The sequence below is a fragment of the Octodon degus genome, unplaced genomic scaffold (genome assembly GCF_000260255.1).
Source record: "Octodon degus isolate 3935 unplaced genomic scaffold, OctDeg1.0 scaffold00085, whole genome shotgun sequence".
NCBI classification, from domain to species: domain Eukaryota; kingdom Metazoa; phylum Chordata; class Mammalia; order Rodentia; family Octodontidae; genus Octodon; species Octodon degus.
Window position 1 is genome coordinate 5,555,552 of NW_004524661.1, and position 14,583 is coordinate 5,570,134.

Genomic DNA, 14,583 nt, shown 5'->3' on the forward strand with positions numbered 1-14,583 from the left:
TTTGGCTTTGAATCAAGAGTCCAAAGTTTAAGTGAAGGCAGCCCCTACAGGGAAGATACATCCCCACCTCCCCGTGTGGCTGAGAACATTCTTCCACCTCAGGTAGAGTGGTATTCTAGTCCCACTGAAAGACTTTCAAGAACAGATAGCTTAGGGACTTATTTAAAAACAAAAAGTAAAGCATAGTTCTGCCTGTGCTTCTTAACTGACAAGAGAACATCATAGAAAGCAGATTACAGAGGTCTCGTGGGCTGTGCATTCCTGTGCTCTGCTTTGCAGCCACTGTGCCTGCCAATGGGTGGGCTCACTGGAGGATGGCATGGATCCACTGAATGTGTGTACCAAAAGAGGCCACATGTGCTCACAGGCAGAGGCAGAGGCAGAGCTGCATATTCCTTTCATCAAAGATAGGTAGAGAGAGTTCTCTGTCCCAATATGGAAATGCAGTTCTCCTTCTCTGCTTCCCAGCTTATTGGGCTATTGCTTGTTTGGTGGGAGGATAGGTGTGTCCTCCTGTCCCTGACTGCCCATGTGCCCAGGAAGGGCAGGAGGGAGGGACTTGTTGGCATTACACAGCACAGCACCTAGGACAGCTTGACCCAGGCAGGCCAGAGAGGCCCATGGGAAGATCAGGTGATGGACAAATGTACTTTGCCAGCCCTGAGAGCCACAGCAGACAGAAGCAAGCGTCAGGCAGGACAGTTCCATCCCCAGTGGCCACATCACCTCCCCACTTTACCATCGACACTGCATATCAGAGCTGGGGTGTTCAGAACTTGGGACCATGCACCTCTGTACCTGTGACTTTCAGCTCCACCTCACCTTCAAGGCTAGTTTCCTTCATGTGTCCACACTCTTGTTCATCCATCCATTGCATATTTATCAAGTTTGTGTTCTGGGACAAGCCTTCTTTTAGGCCTGGAAAATACAGCGGCGATGAAGACTCAGAACAGTTGCTACCCTTGCAGAATTTGCATTCTGGTCTCCATGTGTCCACATGGAGAAAGTGAAGGGGAAAGGGGTATCTCTGTCACTCGGAGGCACTCAGGCCTGCGTGAAGTGGGCGTGTCCCATGGGCAGAAATCAGGGGAAGACACTTGCCGAGAAAGTGAGCCTATCCCTCAACCTCATCTGGAACCTGAAATGCTGTGGTTAATGGAAACGATAACAACCTCGCTGTCCTCCAGCGCAGGGTACTGACAGAGACTGTAATTACTGTTGCTTCTCTCTGTGTAATTAAAGGTGTTGTTAGTGACCTGGTTAAGGAATCCTTTTCACAGGCTTTTTTGCTTGGACAGCATCCCTTGAAGTAGAGCCCACACTGCCAACAGTCAGAGCCACCCTGGGAAAGACCCGGCCAGTTCCCAGGGGCACCCAACCCTGCAGCCTGGGCCTGGTTTAGAACAGAATTTAGTCCAACAGCAATGAGAGGGGCAGCTTTGAGGATGAAAAAAAAAAATCCATGTGGGAACTTCTTAGTGCCAGTAGGAGCCCTTACATATGTCTTTCTTCCGCGTTTTCTTTCTTTTTTCTTTTTCTATGTATTTGGTACAGGGTCTCACTATGCAGCTCTGACTCTTAGTGATCCTCCTGTTTTCAGTCTCCCCAGCACTGGGATTGCAGACGCACGCCACTGCGGCTGGTCCCTCTTCCTCATTTTCTAATATGCTCCATCCAGGTAACAATCTTGACAAATCAGAAGGCGGACTGCCTTTCCATCCTCTATCTGGAAGGCCTCAGGCTGCAGCCCCCCGGGTATCTCCCAAAGGAAGTGTGTCAAATGAAGTGTGTACTGGCCTGACCAAGTACACATTTCCTTTGACATGAAGGGCACCCAGGCACGGCTGTTTTCCTCAGGAAACAGCACCTATACTTCGAAAGCCCCAGAACACCTGCCCACTGCTCCCAGCCTCCTTTGGATGGGAGCCCTCAAGCTGTTGCTGCTCCGTGCACCCCGCTGAGAGAGACAGAGCAGGGCAGGAGACACTTCTGGTATGTGTCTGCTCACTCTCCTCCCATTCACCCAAGGAACAGGAGCAGTGGATCTGTGGTCCCAGTGAGGACTTCAGAAATCATATCCATCAAAACTCCTTATTCAGTGAGATGGCAACAGAGAGGCTCAGAGACAGGTCCTGTGAGCTGCCCAAGGTCTCACAGACATGGAGTAGCAAAGCAAGGCTCAACAGCTAGCAGCTAGCATCGCTCAGCTCTTTCTTACTCAGTGCCAGGCATTCTTCTAAAACCTTTTCGTGCATCTACTTCCCTTGTTTTCAGCTTCACAACAATCCATGCTATGAAGCAACTATTGTGATTGTCCCCATTTTATAGATGGGAAAGACTGAAGCCCAGGGGAAAACAATGCAACCAAGATTCAGCTCAAGGCAGAAAGACTCCAAAGGCCGCTCTGTCTGCCGCAACACCCCCTCCTGTTTGATCTGCTGTCTCTCTTTGTTGCTGCTTTCGCAGAAATGTGAAGTCTTTGCCAATTTGGGACAGCGCTAGTATCTCCACTCTCCTTAGGAGAATATTCCAGTGGGGGTTGTAGTGTAAGTCATAAGCTCTCTGGCATTTTCCATGGTCTCCACTGGCTCTCCTAGTGGGGTCCTAGGGGGCTTTAAGTCTTTGTGTATCAGATAAGAATATGTTCTCAAATGTCCCAGCTAGGAAGATATTTTACAATGTGTGTGTGTGTGTGTGTGTGTGTGTGTGTGTGTGTGTGTGTTCAAAGAACAGTAAGAATCTCTAGTTATTGGACTGCCACTTTCTGGAAGATCTGACATTAAGCTATGGATATCAACGTGAGCACCGATAGCTCCTCACCAGGTCTCCTCTTGGGCCATGGGGACTACTGAATGCAGAGGTGGACCCTCCATGTCCGTGTGAGCCCTGGCCCCAGCCTGACTGCTTATCTGTTTCAGCTCCTGTAGCTGTATTCACTCTGGCTTTAATTTCTTCATGAACAGAGGCCAAACCATAAGTCATTTTTCCCCACAGATGTGTTCCCTCTTTTGTAGTCAATCTGCATCCAAGGCCCACCAGCCAGGGATTCCACATGCAAGTAGTGAGGGGATCTGCAGAGTTGGTCTGAGCTTGAGCTCATCCCAGGGCCCTTTGCTCAGATGGCGATCGGGAAAGACGCTGAAGTGACCACTGCTGGCCAGACCCAGAAAGCTCAGGGTGGGGCCCTGGGAGGCCTACTGGGTGGAGTTTCCCTTGTAGACTGTAACATCCAATTTTAAAAAACATGTGTTTGAGATTCTTACCTCACTTTGAGGTGGTGATCAAAGCATGGAAATGTTTACATTGTTTTTAAAACATTTAAATGTGTTTCTCGTGTTTGGGATTTGATGTGACCACTAGAGAAAGTCATTAGGATGCTTAGTGATTGTGAGCCTTGAGTTAAGTTAGTGATGGATGTGTTTGTGTTTGGCTTTCTAAATAATCTCCTTGGGTACCATTGCATGGGTTTTTTTTATCACTTTGCTTTAAATTCACCCTGGTTATTACCTCAAATAAAATGAAAAACAGAGTCTACAGTATGGGGCAACTCAGCTACCTTTTTTCTAGCAAGAGAAGTTGTATTTGTTTGTTTCGTGAACATAAAAGCTATTTGGAACTGGCTTAGGTAGCACTGGTGATGAATGTAGGAACATTGTGGCATCAGTGCCCCAAGTAGGGGAAATCTGCCACCTTTACCACTGTTTTGATATTTCCAGTGGTTTCCAACCAAATAAAAAGGTTGTGCCTACACTCAGCATCCAACCATCAGGTAAGAGCCAGAACCTCAGGGCACCATTCAGATGTTGGATGCCCTAAAAAAGCCATCTGTCTCAGCAGCGTTTGGGTTCCAGCAGCATACTTTCTTGAGTGACTAACTCTAAGGAATCCTCTTTCTATACAAGCCTAGGATGGTGGGAGAGCAGGGAAGTTAGAACAAATGTAGAAGAACAAGGTCAATGTCAGACTCTCCAAGGACTCCTAGGAGAAGAGGGATATCAGCTAGTGATGATCTGTCCACTAATTTACCAGGGAAGTAAACAGGTGCTAGCTCGCTCCCGACATAGATACGAGTCATGGACGTTGTGCTCTGGCCCCACAGGTCCGCACTCAGAGGCTCCAACCTGCAACGCCAACTCCCTCTCATGCCCTTCTACCTGCACTTGCAGTAATAATATCGTAGACTGTCGAGGAAAGGGCTTGACCGAAATCCCTGCCAACCTGCCAGAGAGCATCATTGAAATGTAAGTACGCTGATTTGCCACCCCTCTGTCCCAGGTGAGTTCACCATTTTGTCCCCACCAACCTTCTACTAGACTATCAGCGTATTGAGATTTTAAAGATGTCCCTAAGAGCTGCTCAGGCAGCTGTTTGCTGTCCCAGGAAAGACAGCTCAGTGGCCAGGAACATAGACTCCAGAACAGAGTCAACACGATACATCCCTAGGCCAAATACACTCACCATCTGTTTTTGTAAATAGAGTTTTATTTTTGTAATATTTTGTTATTTGTACGTATTTGTCATATATGTTGGTCACTTTCATCTTAGGGAGTTTGTACCTGCACGTTGATTCTTCTTTTGTTCCCTATGCCCCTCCCCTCCCTGAAACCGTTCTTCCCCTCCCCATTTACAAATGCTGTTTCCTTCTGTTCTCTTTTATTTTTCCTGGTCCTTCCTTCCCTTTCTCCCCTCTCCCTGCTCCCTTGTTCCTTTTTCCATTTGAATGTGGTCTTCCTTCTTCCGAACATCTATCCCCCCATTATGCTTCTTGTTTCCCTCTGGGTTTTTCATCAAAGAGAAACAACAAAATTATAAATAAAGTTTTATTAGAACACCTCCATCCACATTTGTTCATATACTATATATGCCCACTCTTTTGCAGCTGTGTTGAGTGTTTGCAACAAAAGACCATGTGGCCCACAATGCCTAAAATATATTTTGTCTGGTCCTTTCCAATGAGTGAGCCAGTCCCTTCCCTAGAGTTTTGCTGTTTATACCTGACTGTCCTATGTACTATTGTATGACCATAGGTAAATTAATCACTGTCTTTCCACTGTAGTTTTCTTATCTACAGTAATGTCATAACAATAGAATTATACTTCCATGGGCCACAGTGAAAACCAAATGAGACACTGGATGTGGCACACTAACACTTTAACAAGCATTTTATAAAGCAATGGCTGTGGTAGAAGAGGGGAAGTATCAAAGCAGAACTGGCCCAGTGCCACCACAGTCTGAGAAGGGGACTGGGCTCACAATCATTTCAAACCACTGCAGAGTTTTGTCCTGCATGTAGATCTTCCGGAGGAAGATGGTGAAGGTCATGTGTACGTGCCAAAAGTAAAAGCTTCAGTCCAATGTGTTTGTCCATGTAGTGCATCCTGGTCCACCTTTATTCATACATTAGAAAATGGCCAGGATCGTGTTGTTGAATGAGTAGTGCATCAGGGTATCATGACCTCAGGATCATGCTTTAAATGACCATAGTTGTTCTCATTTTCTGTCCTCACCTTTACACGGCTTTATTGACAACATTATTTGTAACCTCTGTCCTGAAAACATCATTAGATGAAGTTTCCCAAGTAAAAAGTGAATTTCCCTGGACTCTCTGCTTACACCTCATCCCTTCCTCTCTTCCCCTCTGCCACCTGTTCTTCCTTCCTTCCCCACGTGTGTTCTCTATTCTCCATTCACTTCAACAGATGGCCCGTTGACTCTTTCATTCTCTTGAAAATACATTGAGCACATTGTGAGGCCACTGTGTTGCAGCTGTTGTTTTACTCCGGGAGAGACAGCAAGGAACAAAAGAGACAAAATTTCTGCCTTTATGACTTTTGTATTTGGGGGAGGGATGAATAAACAATAAACAGAGTAAGTGAGATAATCGGCTGGAAGGTGGTAGATTCTATGGAGAAAAATGAAACGAGGGATAGGACTTAGGCAACTGAGAAGAAAGTAGCTATGTGGAGGAAGAGAGTGACAGGCAGGGGGAAGGCACGCACAAGCGCCCTGAGGTGGGTGTGTGCCTGGGGCACCAAAGGTTGCTAGGACTAGAATGGAGCAAGTAGAGGGGAAGGCCGCAGATTGGGGTCTGAAAGTGTGTGAGGGGCCAGCCAGGAGCCATTCTGAGGTCTCGTTTACCCCTGTGCAGAGCAGAAGCAACATTTTGGCCTACAGCAGCGGTGCTCTACCTTCTTCTTTCTCTTACCTGGCCCTCTTTTCTCTGATTCTCTTTAAAGCTGTCCTGCCCAGCCCAGTGGGTACAGCCCATGCTCTCGTGCCCATCCTGCAGGCAGCAGCTGCTCAGCCCGGCCTTTTCACCTGCAATCCATTGCTTCGTGTCCTTCACCTGCGCCCCCCCCAGGCCTCAACCTTCCCTCACCCAGCAAAACAAAGAGCTGCCCCTTCCGGTCGCCACACACCCAGAACCCCCTCAGCACTGCCACTCACCCGGGCTCCCCCGTCTCCTCTGGGGAATCTCACTGCTTATTGTGCAGCACCGTGTCCTCTTCATTGTGCTCCCTTCCTCCTCTTCCCTTGCCTCTCTCCCTCCCCAGCCTTGACCTTTCTACTCCATTTCCTACCCCCTCTCTTCGCCCTGTGCTCCCCTCGCTGCAAGCCCTCCTCCTCACCCTCCACCCTCCCTATGATGATACTCCAGCCTCCCACGGTGGACGGATGTTCAAGACAGGACTCCTGCCAGCCCGATCTCATGGCAGAGTCTCCAAGACTGCTCCTCTTTTTCACTGCCTGCCCTTGTTCCTGTCTCCTTCCATCTGCCGGCTTTTATCTTTGGTCTTTGGCAGCTGTAGACCTTCCTTGGCCAGGTTTCAAAGCCACAGTCTGAGGGAAGAGGCCAATCTGAGTCATCAGGCCATGACTAGAGGCCCCCACCCAGCCCTGATTTGGGGCCCTGTGCCTGCCCTCCCTTCTGCCCTGCTTTGTACCTCTGTGCCCATCAATGGGGCTCACAGGTACATAAACCAGGTCTCCAGGTGAGAGACAGTACAAATATTCACACCGGACGTTCCCCTTATGCAGGCCAGACCATACTCGGATGCTGGGGCCCACATATGTATGTTAAATTTAAAAGAGACATTGACAAGGTAGAGAAGTAACTGCCAAAAGATTGTCTGGCCATCATGTTTTCCCAATATGTGGTAAAGTGGAAAGTTTAGAACAAAGTGACATTTTTCTATATTCACCTTGAAAGCTTATCCTTTATTTTAAGTTTCTGGACTTCATTATTCAGGTTTTGTTTTATTAAAAATGTCTTTTGTTTTGTTTTATGAGACAGGGTCTCATTATGTAGTTCAGCCTGGCCTGGAACTCATTATGTAGCCCAGGCTGGTGTCAAACTTATGGAGATCCTCTTGCCTCAGCCTTCAAATGCTAAAACTATATGTGCCAGGCATTGTCCTTTACTTTTACAAAATTATGAACGCTGAAAAAAGAAGGCGTGTATGTTCTATATATGCATAATTACATGTAATTGCATAATCATAAGTTTATATGTGCATATACACTGACTTCATTGGAAAATAAAACCAAGCAGAGTGCCTTCACACATGAAACCACAACCAGCTGATTGAGAGTCCAGGCCACGTCTCAGGGAGACACACATCCTGGAGCTCATCTTGCCTAGAACTGTTTTCAAATGACTTTCTTTCCTTCCCTGCTGAAGTTTGAACCCAGAAGCACTCCACCACTGAGCTACATCCTCCCAGCCCTTTTTGTTTTTTACTTTGAGATAGGATCTTGCTGAAGTGCCCACGCTGGCCTTAAAATTGCAGTCTTCTTCCCAGCTCCCCACGTGGGATTCCAGCTGTGTGCAAATAACTTTACTGAGGCTTGGTTTCCTCAACTGAAAGGTCCAGAGACTAGCAGTATGTCCTTAATGGTTCCAAGGAAGGCCAAATGAATGTGTGGTATAAGATGCTTAGCATAGAACATCCTAAATTAGCAATGGATGTTGTGCTCCTATAGCTACAACTGTAACCCTTTTTACTCCTTCAGTGAGAGATGGTGACAGGGACTGGAAACCACACTCTAAAAGCAAGAACTACCAATGCAAGAGATATCTCCATAAAGGAAGGTCAGTTCTGTCAGAGATGGTGACACATGTCTTTAATCCCAACCTCTGGGATGTTGAAGCAGGATCATAAGTTCAAGTCCAGCTTGGGTAACTTAGTGAGACCCTGTCTCAAAATTAAAAAGGACTTTGGAGGTAGCAAAATGTGAAGACCCTGGGTTCAACTGTCAGTGTAGAAGAAAGGATGAAAAAGGGTGAAAAGGGGAATGGAGAAAGGGAAGGAGAGAGGCAAGGAGGGGGCAGGAGTCGGGGAGGGAGAAAGCTAGCTGGTTCTTCACAAGGTGATGGTTGAGAGAGTGAGCTCCAGACAGAGGCCAGCCACATGCATTACTATTTGAACCTTGGATTCTCTTATCTTCATGCAAATGTATGCAGACATAGCACTAAGGCTGCCCCTGCTTGCTGGGCACCCACAGTCTACCAGATGGATTACACAGTACTCTTCCTGCCGTGTTTGTTTCCTTCTTCCTTTGTGATGAAATGAAGCTGAGAAACTGAAGCAGACGAGGCAAGTCTCTGTGGCTGCTGAGGGCAGTTCGAGTGGTACCATGTAGAACAGAACTTTCAGAGAGGAAAGAGTCTTGCATCTTGTAACAGCAGTGCAGCCAGGCTTGGGGACCGGTGCATTTGCCTAAAAGTCTCTAAAGCTACTACAATGCATCCTCTTAGCAGTGAGAGGAGACTAGCAGACTCCTCTGAAAAGGTAGGAAAGCAAAAAGGAACAGAACTGAAACAACAAGTCATGCCCAGAAGAAATAGAGATGTCTGATTTTACCATGCCGAAGACATCCAAAACTTTTTGTTTTGAATACTGAGAATTCCCCCTCTGGCCCATGGCCACCTAAAGAATCCACACTTGCACTTGTCCCTTAAGATGCTTGGTACCATTTCAGGCTCTGCCTTCCCTCTCCTCAATCCTGGGCTGCTAAAGATTCTTTTAAATGGCCTTGGCCTTGGGAGAGGTTCTGTGCCCTCCAGCATTTGGACGGGGTGCCTAGCTCTCATGCAAAGCAACCTGGCACACTCTCTTAGGTTTTTTCCAGAGCCAAGGCAGCTCAGTGGAGTGTGTTCTGGTCTCTTCGTATACCAGAGCCAACTCCTCTAAAAATAGCTTTCTTCCAGAGAACCTACGGCGAGATGGTTCACTGTAGATTTTCCTCGAAACTCAGCTCCTGTCAAGGGCACTGTCCACAGTGTTCCCTGATGTTTCCCTGAACCAGCTCCAGTCCCCAGTTGGGAGTGATTCAGGGAAGAGCCAGAAGCCCACACGCACCTCTGCTGTGCAGGTTTTGGGTACCCTCCTGGGCCTTCGGAAGCCTTGGCAGCACCATCTGTACTTGAAGAGCCCTTCACTCCCATTGCTTATCTGAGATGAGTAGACAGCTGCTTAACAAAATAGCAGGTACTTTCATTGACCAGTCACTGGGCGAGCTAAAAGAGAGAGAGAGAGAGAGAGAGAGAGAGAGAGAGAGAGAGAGAGAGAGAGAGAACTAAAGACAGAATAACCAGCCAACGACCGAATAGCCCGTGCTGCCTAGAAACCATAGCCCTGGCAACTCTGAAGTGTGTGCTGAGAGCACATGTTCCCAGCCTGTGCCCATGGAGGGCAGAGAGGTGCAGTGAGGGGGATCCAGGTACCAAAAGGAGAAGCTTGCCTGGCCGCACAGTAGTTCCAGACAGCCTTGGGGCCAACAGTCTTGTGATTTTTGAGTCCTAGTTCTGCCCCTAACTTTGAGTACATTTTTTAACGTCTCATGCCCTGGTTTCCCCCTTTACAAAATGGGAGTTTTCATAATCTACCTAGAGATTTTCCATGAACATCAAAGAGCCTCATGTGTGGAAGTTAACACAGTGTTAGGAAGCTTCTAAAAAAAATGGAATCAAGGATGCGAAAACCTATGCCCACACAGGCATATGCGACAGGCTGGAATGAGGTAGTCTCAAATTCCCATGCTGCTCTAGGATTAAAAACACGTCCTCTGTAGGTATCTGTACGTGTGCATCTGACCAAAAGAATTGATCAGGTACTGTATCTGCACCTCAGTGTTCCAGGGGTGATGACAGGTGGCCTACAGATGGAAGTTAGAGATGGTTCGCATTAGAGCGTCATCTGCCCTCCTCTTTGCTGTGACATAAACACATAAGCCCAGTGGAGGGGTCTAGCACTCACCACAAGAAACAAAAGAAAGGGAGGCTGGAGGGAGATGCTGAGAAGCTGGGCCAGACACAGCCTTGAAAAGGACCTTCTCCTTCAGCTCTGGACAAGGTGTAGTGAAGCATCAGGAATCGGACCTTTCGGCTGAATTGTTGTCTGGTCTCCAACAAAATGGCCCAAGATGACTTGAGGGAAGGATAAGCGTGGCATTTCCTCCCTCCAGAAGGAGCTGGACATCCTAACAAGAGTTCCTAAGTCAAAGACCAAGAGGGACGGGTAAAAGTTAGACCATGAAGGGGAATTTATGGAAGGTGCCGTATAGCCTAGGAATTAGGAACTTGGGCACTATTTGCATCAGACCAAGCCAGATTCAAGTCTAGGTCAGCCATTCACCAGCTAACTGACCTGAAGCAAACTGACCTCTTGTACCCCACCTTCCCTATTCATAAATACTTTTTGCTTTGTTTTGGTATTGGGAATCAAACTCAATGGCTCACACCTGCCAGGCAAGTGCTGTGCCACTGAGGCACATCCCTGGCCCTAAAACGCGTATTTTAAAAATACTTCTGCGTCACAATATTGTTGGCGGGTGTAGTGTGTGCCAGCGTCTGAAGCCCTCAGTAAACAGTCGATGTCCATCAGAGCATCATGCTAGCGCCACTAGAATTGCCACACAGCGGCTGCACCTCTGCGCAGGTGGCTTGCGGACGTGCCCCCACATAGGTGGTGCCCCTGCCACTCTCTGGCATCAGGTCGCCTTGTGTGCTGTTGGAAATACCTTGTGTTCTGTCACATGTTTGCAAATGACAGATCATTAAGAAAGAACCCAAGGAATGAGAGTGAATCACTAGAGAGCATGAATGGCTGAAAACCCCATCGGTGCCCCCATTGTTTCTGCTGGTGCAGGAAGACACTCGGATGTTTGATTTGTGTGTTTGTTTTTATGCTGCTCTTATTAAATCAGTTTGCAGCCTGAAGAATGTTTGCCAGACAAAAGGAGACACATGTGCCAGTTAAGAGACCTGGAACAGCTGTTGGCTTCAGACACATCCCAAAATGTGACAGTTTTTGCAAATGCTAGTGCTTCTTTTTGTTCTTTGTACTGAAGTTGTTTTTTCTTCGCCTCCCAAAGGAAGACTAGATTGTTGCCTCTGTGTTCCAGAGTGCAGTATATTTAACTGGGCAATGTGTTTAAGTTACCAGCGGGTCCCTGCTGCATGGGGACTGTAGGTGCACATGCACACATGTATGTACATGCTCTAGGTCTGCTCTGTGACAGAGGTGTCATTTTCCCAGCAGATGGGCTGGCAAGGACTGAAATAGTGGAGGCTCCGTAAAGCTCAGCAGCTGGGAGTCCAGGCTTTGGAATCAGAAGAGCTCAGTGGGAGGCGCAGCTGTAGTTCCTCCGGGCTTTGTGAAGTCGGGCAAGTGACTTTGCTTCTCTGAGCCCCAGTTTTCTCATATTTAAAATGGAGATGAGGATAACCAATAAGACCCAATTCAGAGGGGTGTCACCATGGAGGTAGATGCAGTTCCATGCGACACTCGCTGCAGCGCATGTGGTTTGATGGAAGTGCCTGAAGGGTATCACCTCGTGTTGCTGGTGGTATCCCTTCCCAGGCCTCTCTCTGGTTTCTCTCTAAGGTACACAGACCCGCCACCCCGACCCCCATCTGCACATCCTGGACAAATCCCTGATGCTTCCTAGGGCAACGTTAATTCCCATCAGATCATAGCCTTGATGCTCCATTAAGAGAGGGATGCTCAGCCAGTATCCGAACAGCGTGGGGAACTGGGAGGCTGCAGGCAAGACCTATTCCCAGATCCCTAGAGTGAGCAAGCTTGAGGGGCTGGCAGTGCAGAGCAGAGTCTCTGCCAGCGTTAATAGGCTAAGCTGGGAATCCTTTGTTCTTTGTCCAACAGCAAGGCCATTGTGCTCTATTCCTATATTTTATGTACAGTTTTCCCTCCATCTCCGTGGGGAGTGGCTTCAGGACCCTCCACAAAGACTCCCACCAAAATCCTCCGCTGCTCAGGTTTCTTCTATAAAATGATGTATACTTCAATCATCTCTAGATTATTTATAATATCTAACATGGTATAAATGTTATGTAGTTGTTAAACTGTATGCTTAGGAATAATGACAAGAAAAATGTCTGTACCTGTTCAGTAGGGGTGTAATATTTTCTTAATGTTTTTGAGTATCAGTCGATTGACTGTGGGTATGCAACCCATGGATACGAAGGGCTGACGATAATTACATGGATGTTCCACCTTACCTCAGCCCCTGCATTCTTTCGCCTGCTTCCATGAAGTGAGCATCCGGGTCTTCATCTCCTAAATTTTCCCAGTTTCCCATTTTCACAGATGTACAGTGGCAATGCATTGGATCAAAAGAAAAAATAGATCTCCGTTTTGCCACTTAATAGGTCCTTCACTTTGAACAGGTTATTTGACCCTCTAGGTTTTTTTCCCTTGATCTGAAAAATGGAGCAATACAGCTAGCTTCATAGGCATAGAGTAAAAGAAAAATGAACTAAACCCCATAAACAATGGTTCTTCTCATTGATTACAGTGCAAATAAAATACCATGTTGTGACGGGCCATGTTGGGATCATCTCTGTCAGCAGACTGTTAACACCTTGGGGCTAGTGTCACATTCTGCTCATCGACTCATCCCTCCATTGGTTCTTCCTCTGCACTGAAATGAGGTTAACTGATTAGGAACTGGACCACAGGCCAGCAGATCTCACACCCCACCCTAGTCTATCTTTCAGAGGCTGTTGGCCTGCAGCAGGAAATAGTAGGTCCTCCTGAAAAAGAGAGGGGGTTGCCGTCGCTACAGACAGGGCTTCTCCCCAAAGGAACTAGCCAGCCGAAACCCCTTCCCCAAGCAAATCACAGGATTCCTGGAGAGCACATGCCACCAGACTGGCAGCCCCAGATATCCATAGAGCTGCTGTCTCAGCTGAGAAATTCCTGCTGAACTCTGTGCTTAGCTGGAAAATGTCCTGGAAACTTCTCAGTCAAGGCAGGCTCCTCTGTGGGTGGCTGTATCAGGGAGCCTACAGTCCCTGAGACCCTCTGGCAAACTTTGGTGGCTTATTATGAGCCCATCAGCCAGCCAGACCCCTGTCCAGCCTGCCTGTAGCTGCAGTCCCAGCAAAGAACCCTTCTAGCCCCCTCCAGCAGGGCACAAAGACATTGGTAATAGACCATGGCAGTCTCATTTGTAGACTCCATTCATCCAGCAGCCAAGAATGATCTGTCCTGATGCTTGCTCCCTCCTCTCGCTGCCTCCCCTTCCTCCCCCCACCTTTCCCCCTTCCTTTTTCCTGGAGAGTGATTTGTCTGTATTATGGGTAGGCCTGACAAACCATTCCACATTAGCAGCTGAGATGTTGTTTGAAATGGGAAAATTGCTGGCAAACTGCTCCATTAGCAGTTCCAGTAACAAATACTCTGTTCCCCCAATGAAGATGAGATCGCAGAGGCACAAATTAATACAACTGTCTCCCCCACTCTGCAGCAGGGATTACTCTTCAAGATGAATGGGTTCAGCCCAGCCAGAAATGTGCATCCTCCAGACGTAGCCTCCAAGGAAACCCATTTCTCTCTCTCTCTCTCTCTCTCTCTCTCTCTCTCTCTCTCTCTCTCTCTCTCTCCCCACTTTCCCTTCCTCCAGTCACACCTTTTTTTTAAGTCTTCCCAGCAGAGAGTTTGGGGAATATTAGCTCCCAGTGAGGAGGTGATGAAGGATCTGCACCTCCGGGGAGGAGAGATGGATGGGGAGGTGATGCTGAGCCCTCAGCCTGGACCAGGCATCATTCATCACCTGTGATCAAGTACCCCTCCTGCCCATGCCTGTCTCCCCCTACACCTGTTCTGGTGATGGGAAGTCACAAGAGATCAAAGTGCGAAGAATAGAAAGGCTGGCTTGTTCCCACAGCCTCTTTCCTTCCTGGTCCTGGGCCCTGGGCCTGCAGCTTCTCTTTCTCTTTCCAGAGCAGCAAGAGCAGAAGCATTCAATCCGAGAAGTCTGTGTGAAGTTGAAGCCACAGATTCTAGTAGCAGCCCCAGATAGTAGTCTTACCTGAGCTCCTAGGGCCTCGGGCTATCAGAAAACCAGTGCGATGCAGGACAGGCCGGGCGCCTGCGGGCTTTCTGATTACTTGTCCATGGCATTACAACAGCTGACTGAAAAACCCAGAAATGAAGTCAGCTGTTGAGATTTCTATCCATTAGCTGTGTGGTTGAAATTTTCACTGACTAGTGACATGATTTCATGACAGATGAGCGTTACTGGCCATGGTCCATCTCTTTTTATTTTTCCTTTTTC

General features: G+C 47.8%; 1 protein-coding gene across 1 annotated transcript in view; it reads left to right on the forward strand.

The window, feature by feature from the left end:
- Slit3 (slit guidance ligand 3) overlaps nt 1-14,583 on the forward strand; it is a 621,317-nt gene that overhangs the window by 478,200 nt on the left and 128,534 nt on the right. Inside the window, exon 9 of the mRNA XM_004637040.1 lies at nt 4,100-4,241. Within this exon, the coding sequence (XP_004637097.1) occupies nt 4,100-4,241 (142 nt within the window). The remainder of the gene's footprint in view (nt 1-4,099; nt 4,242-14,583) is intronic.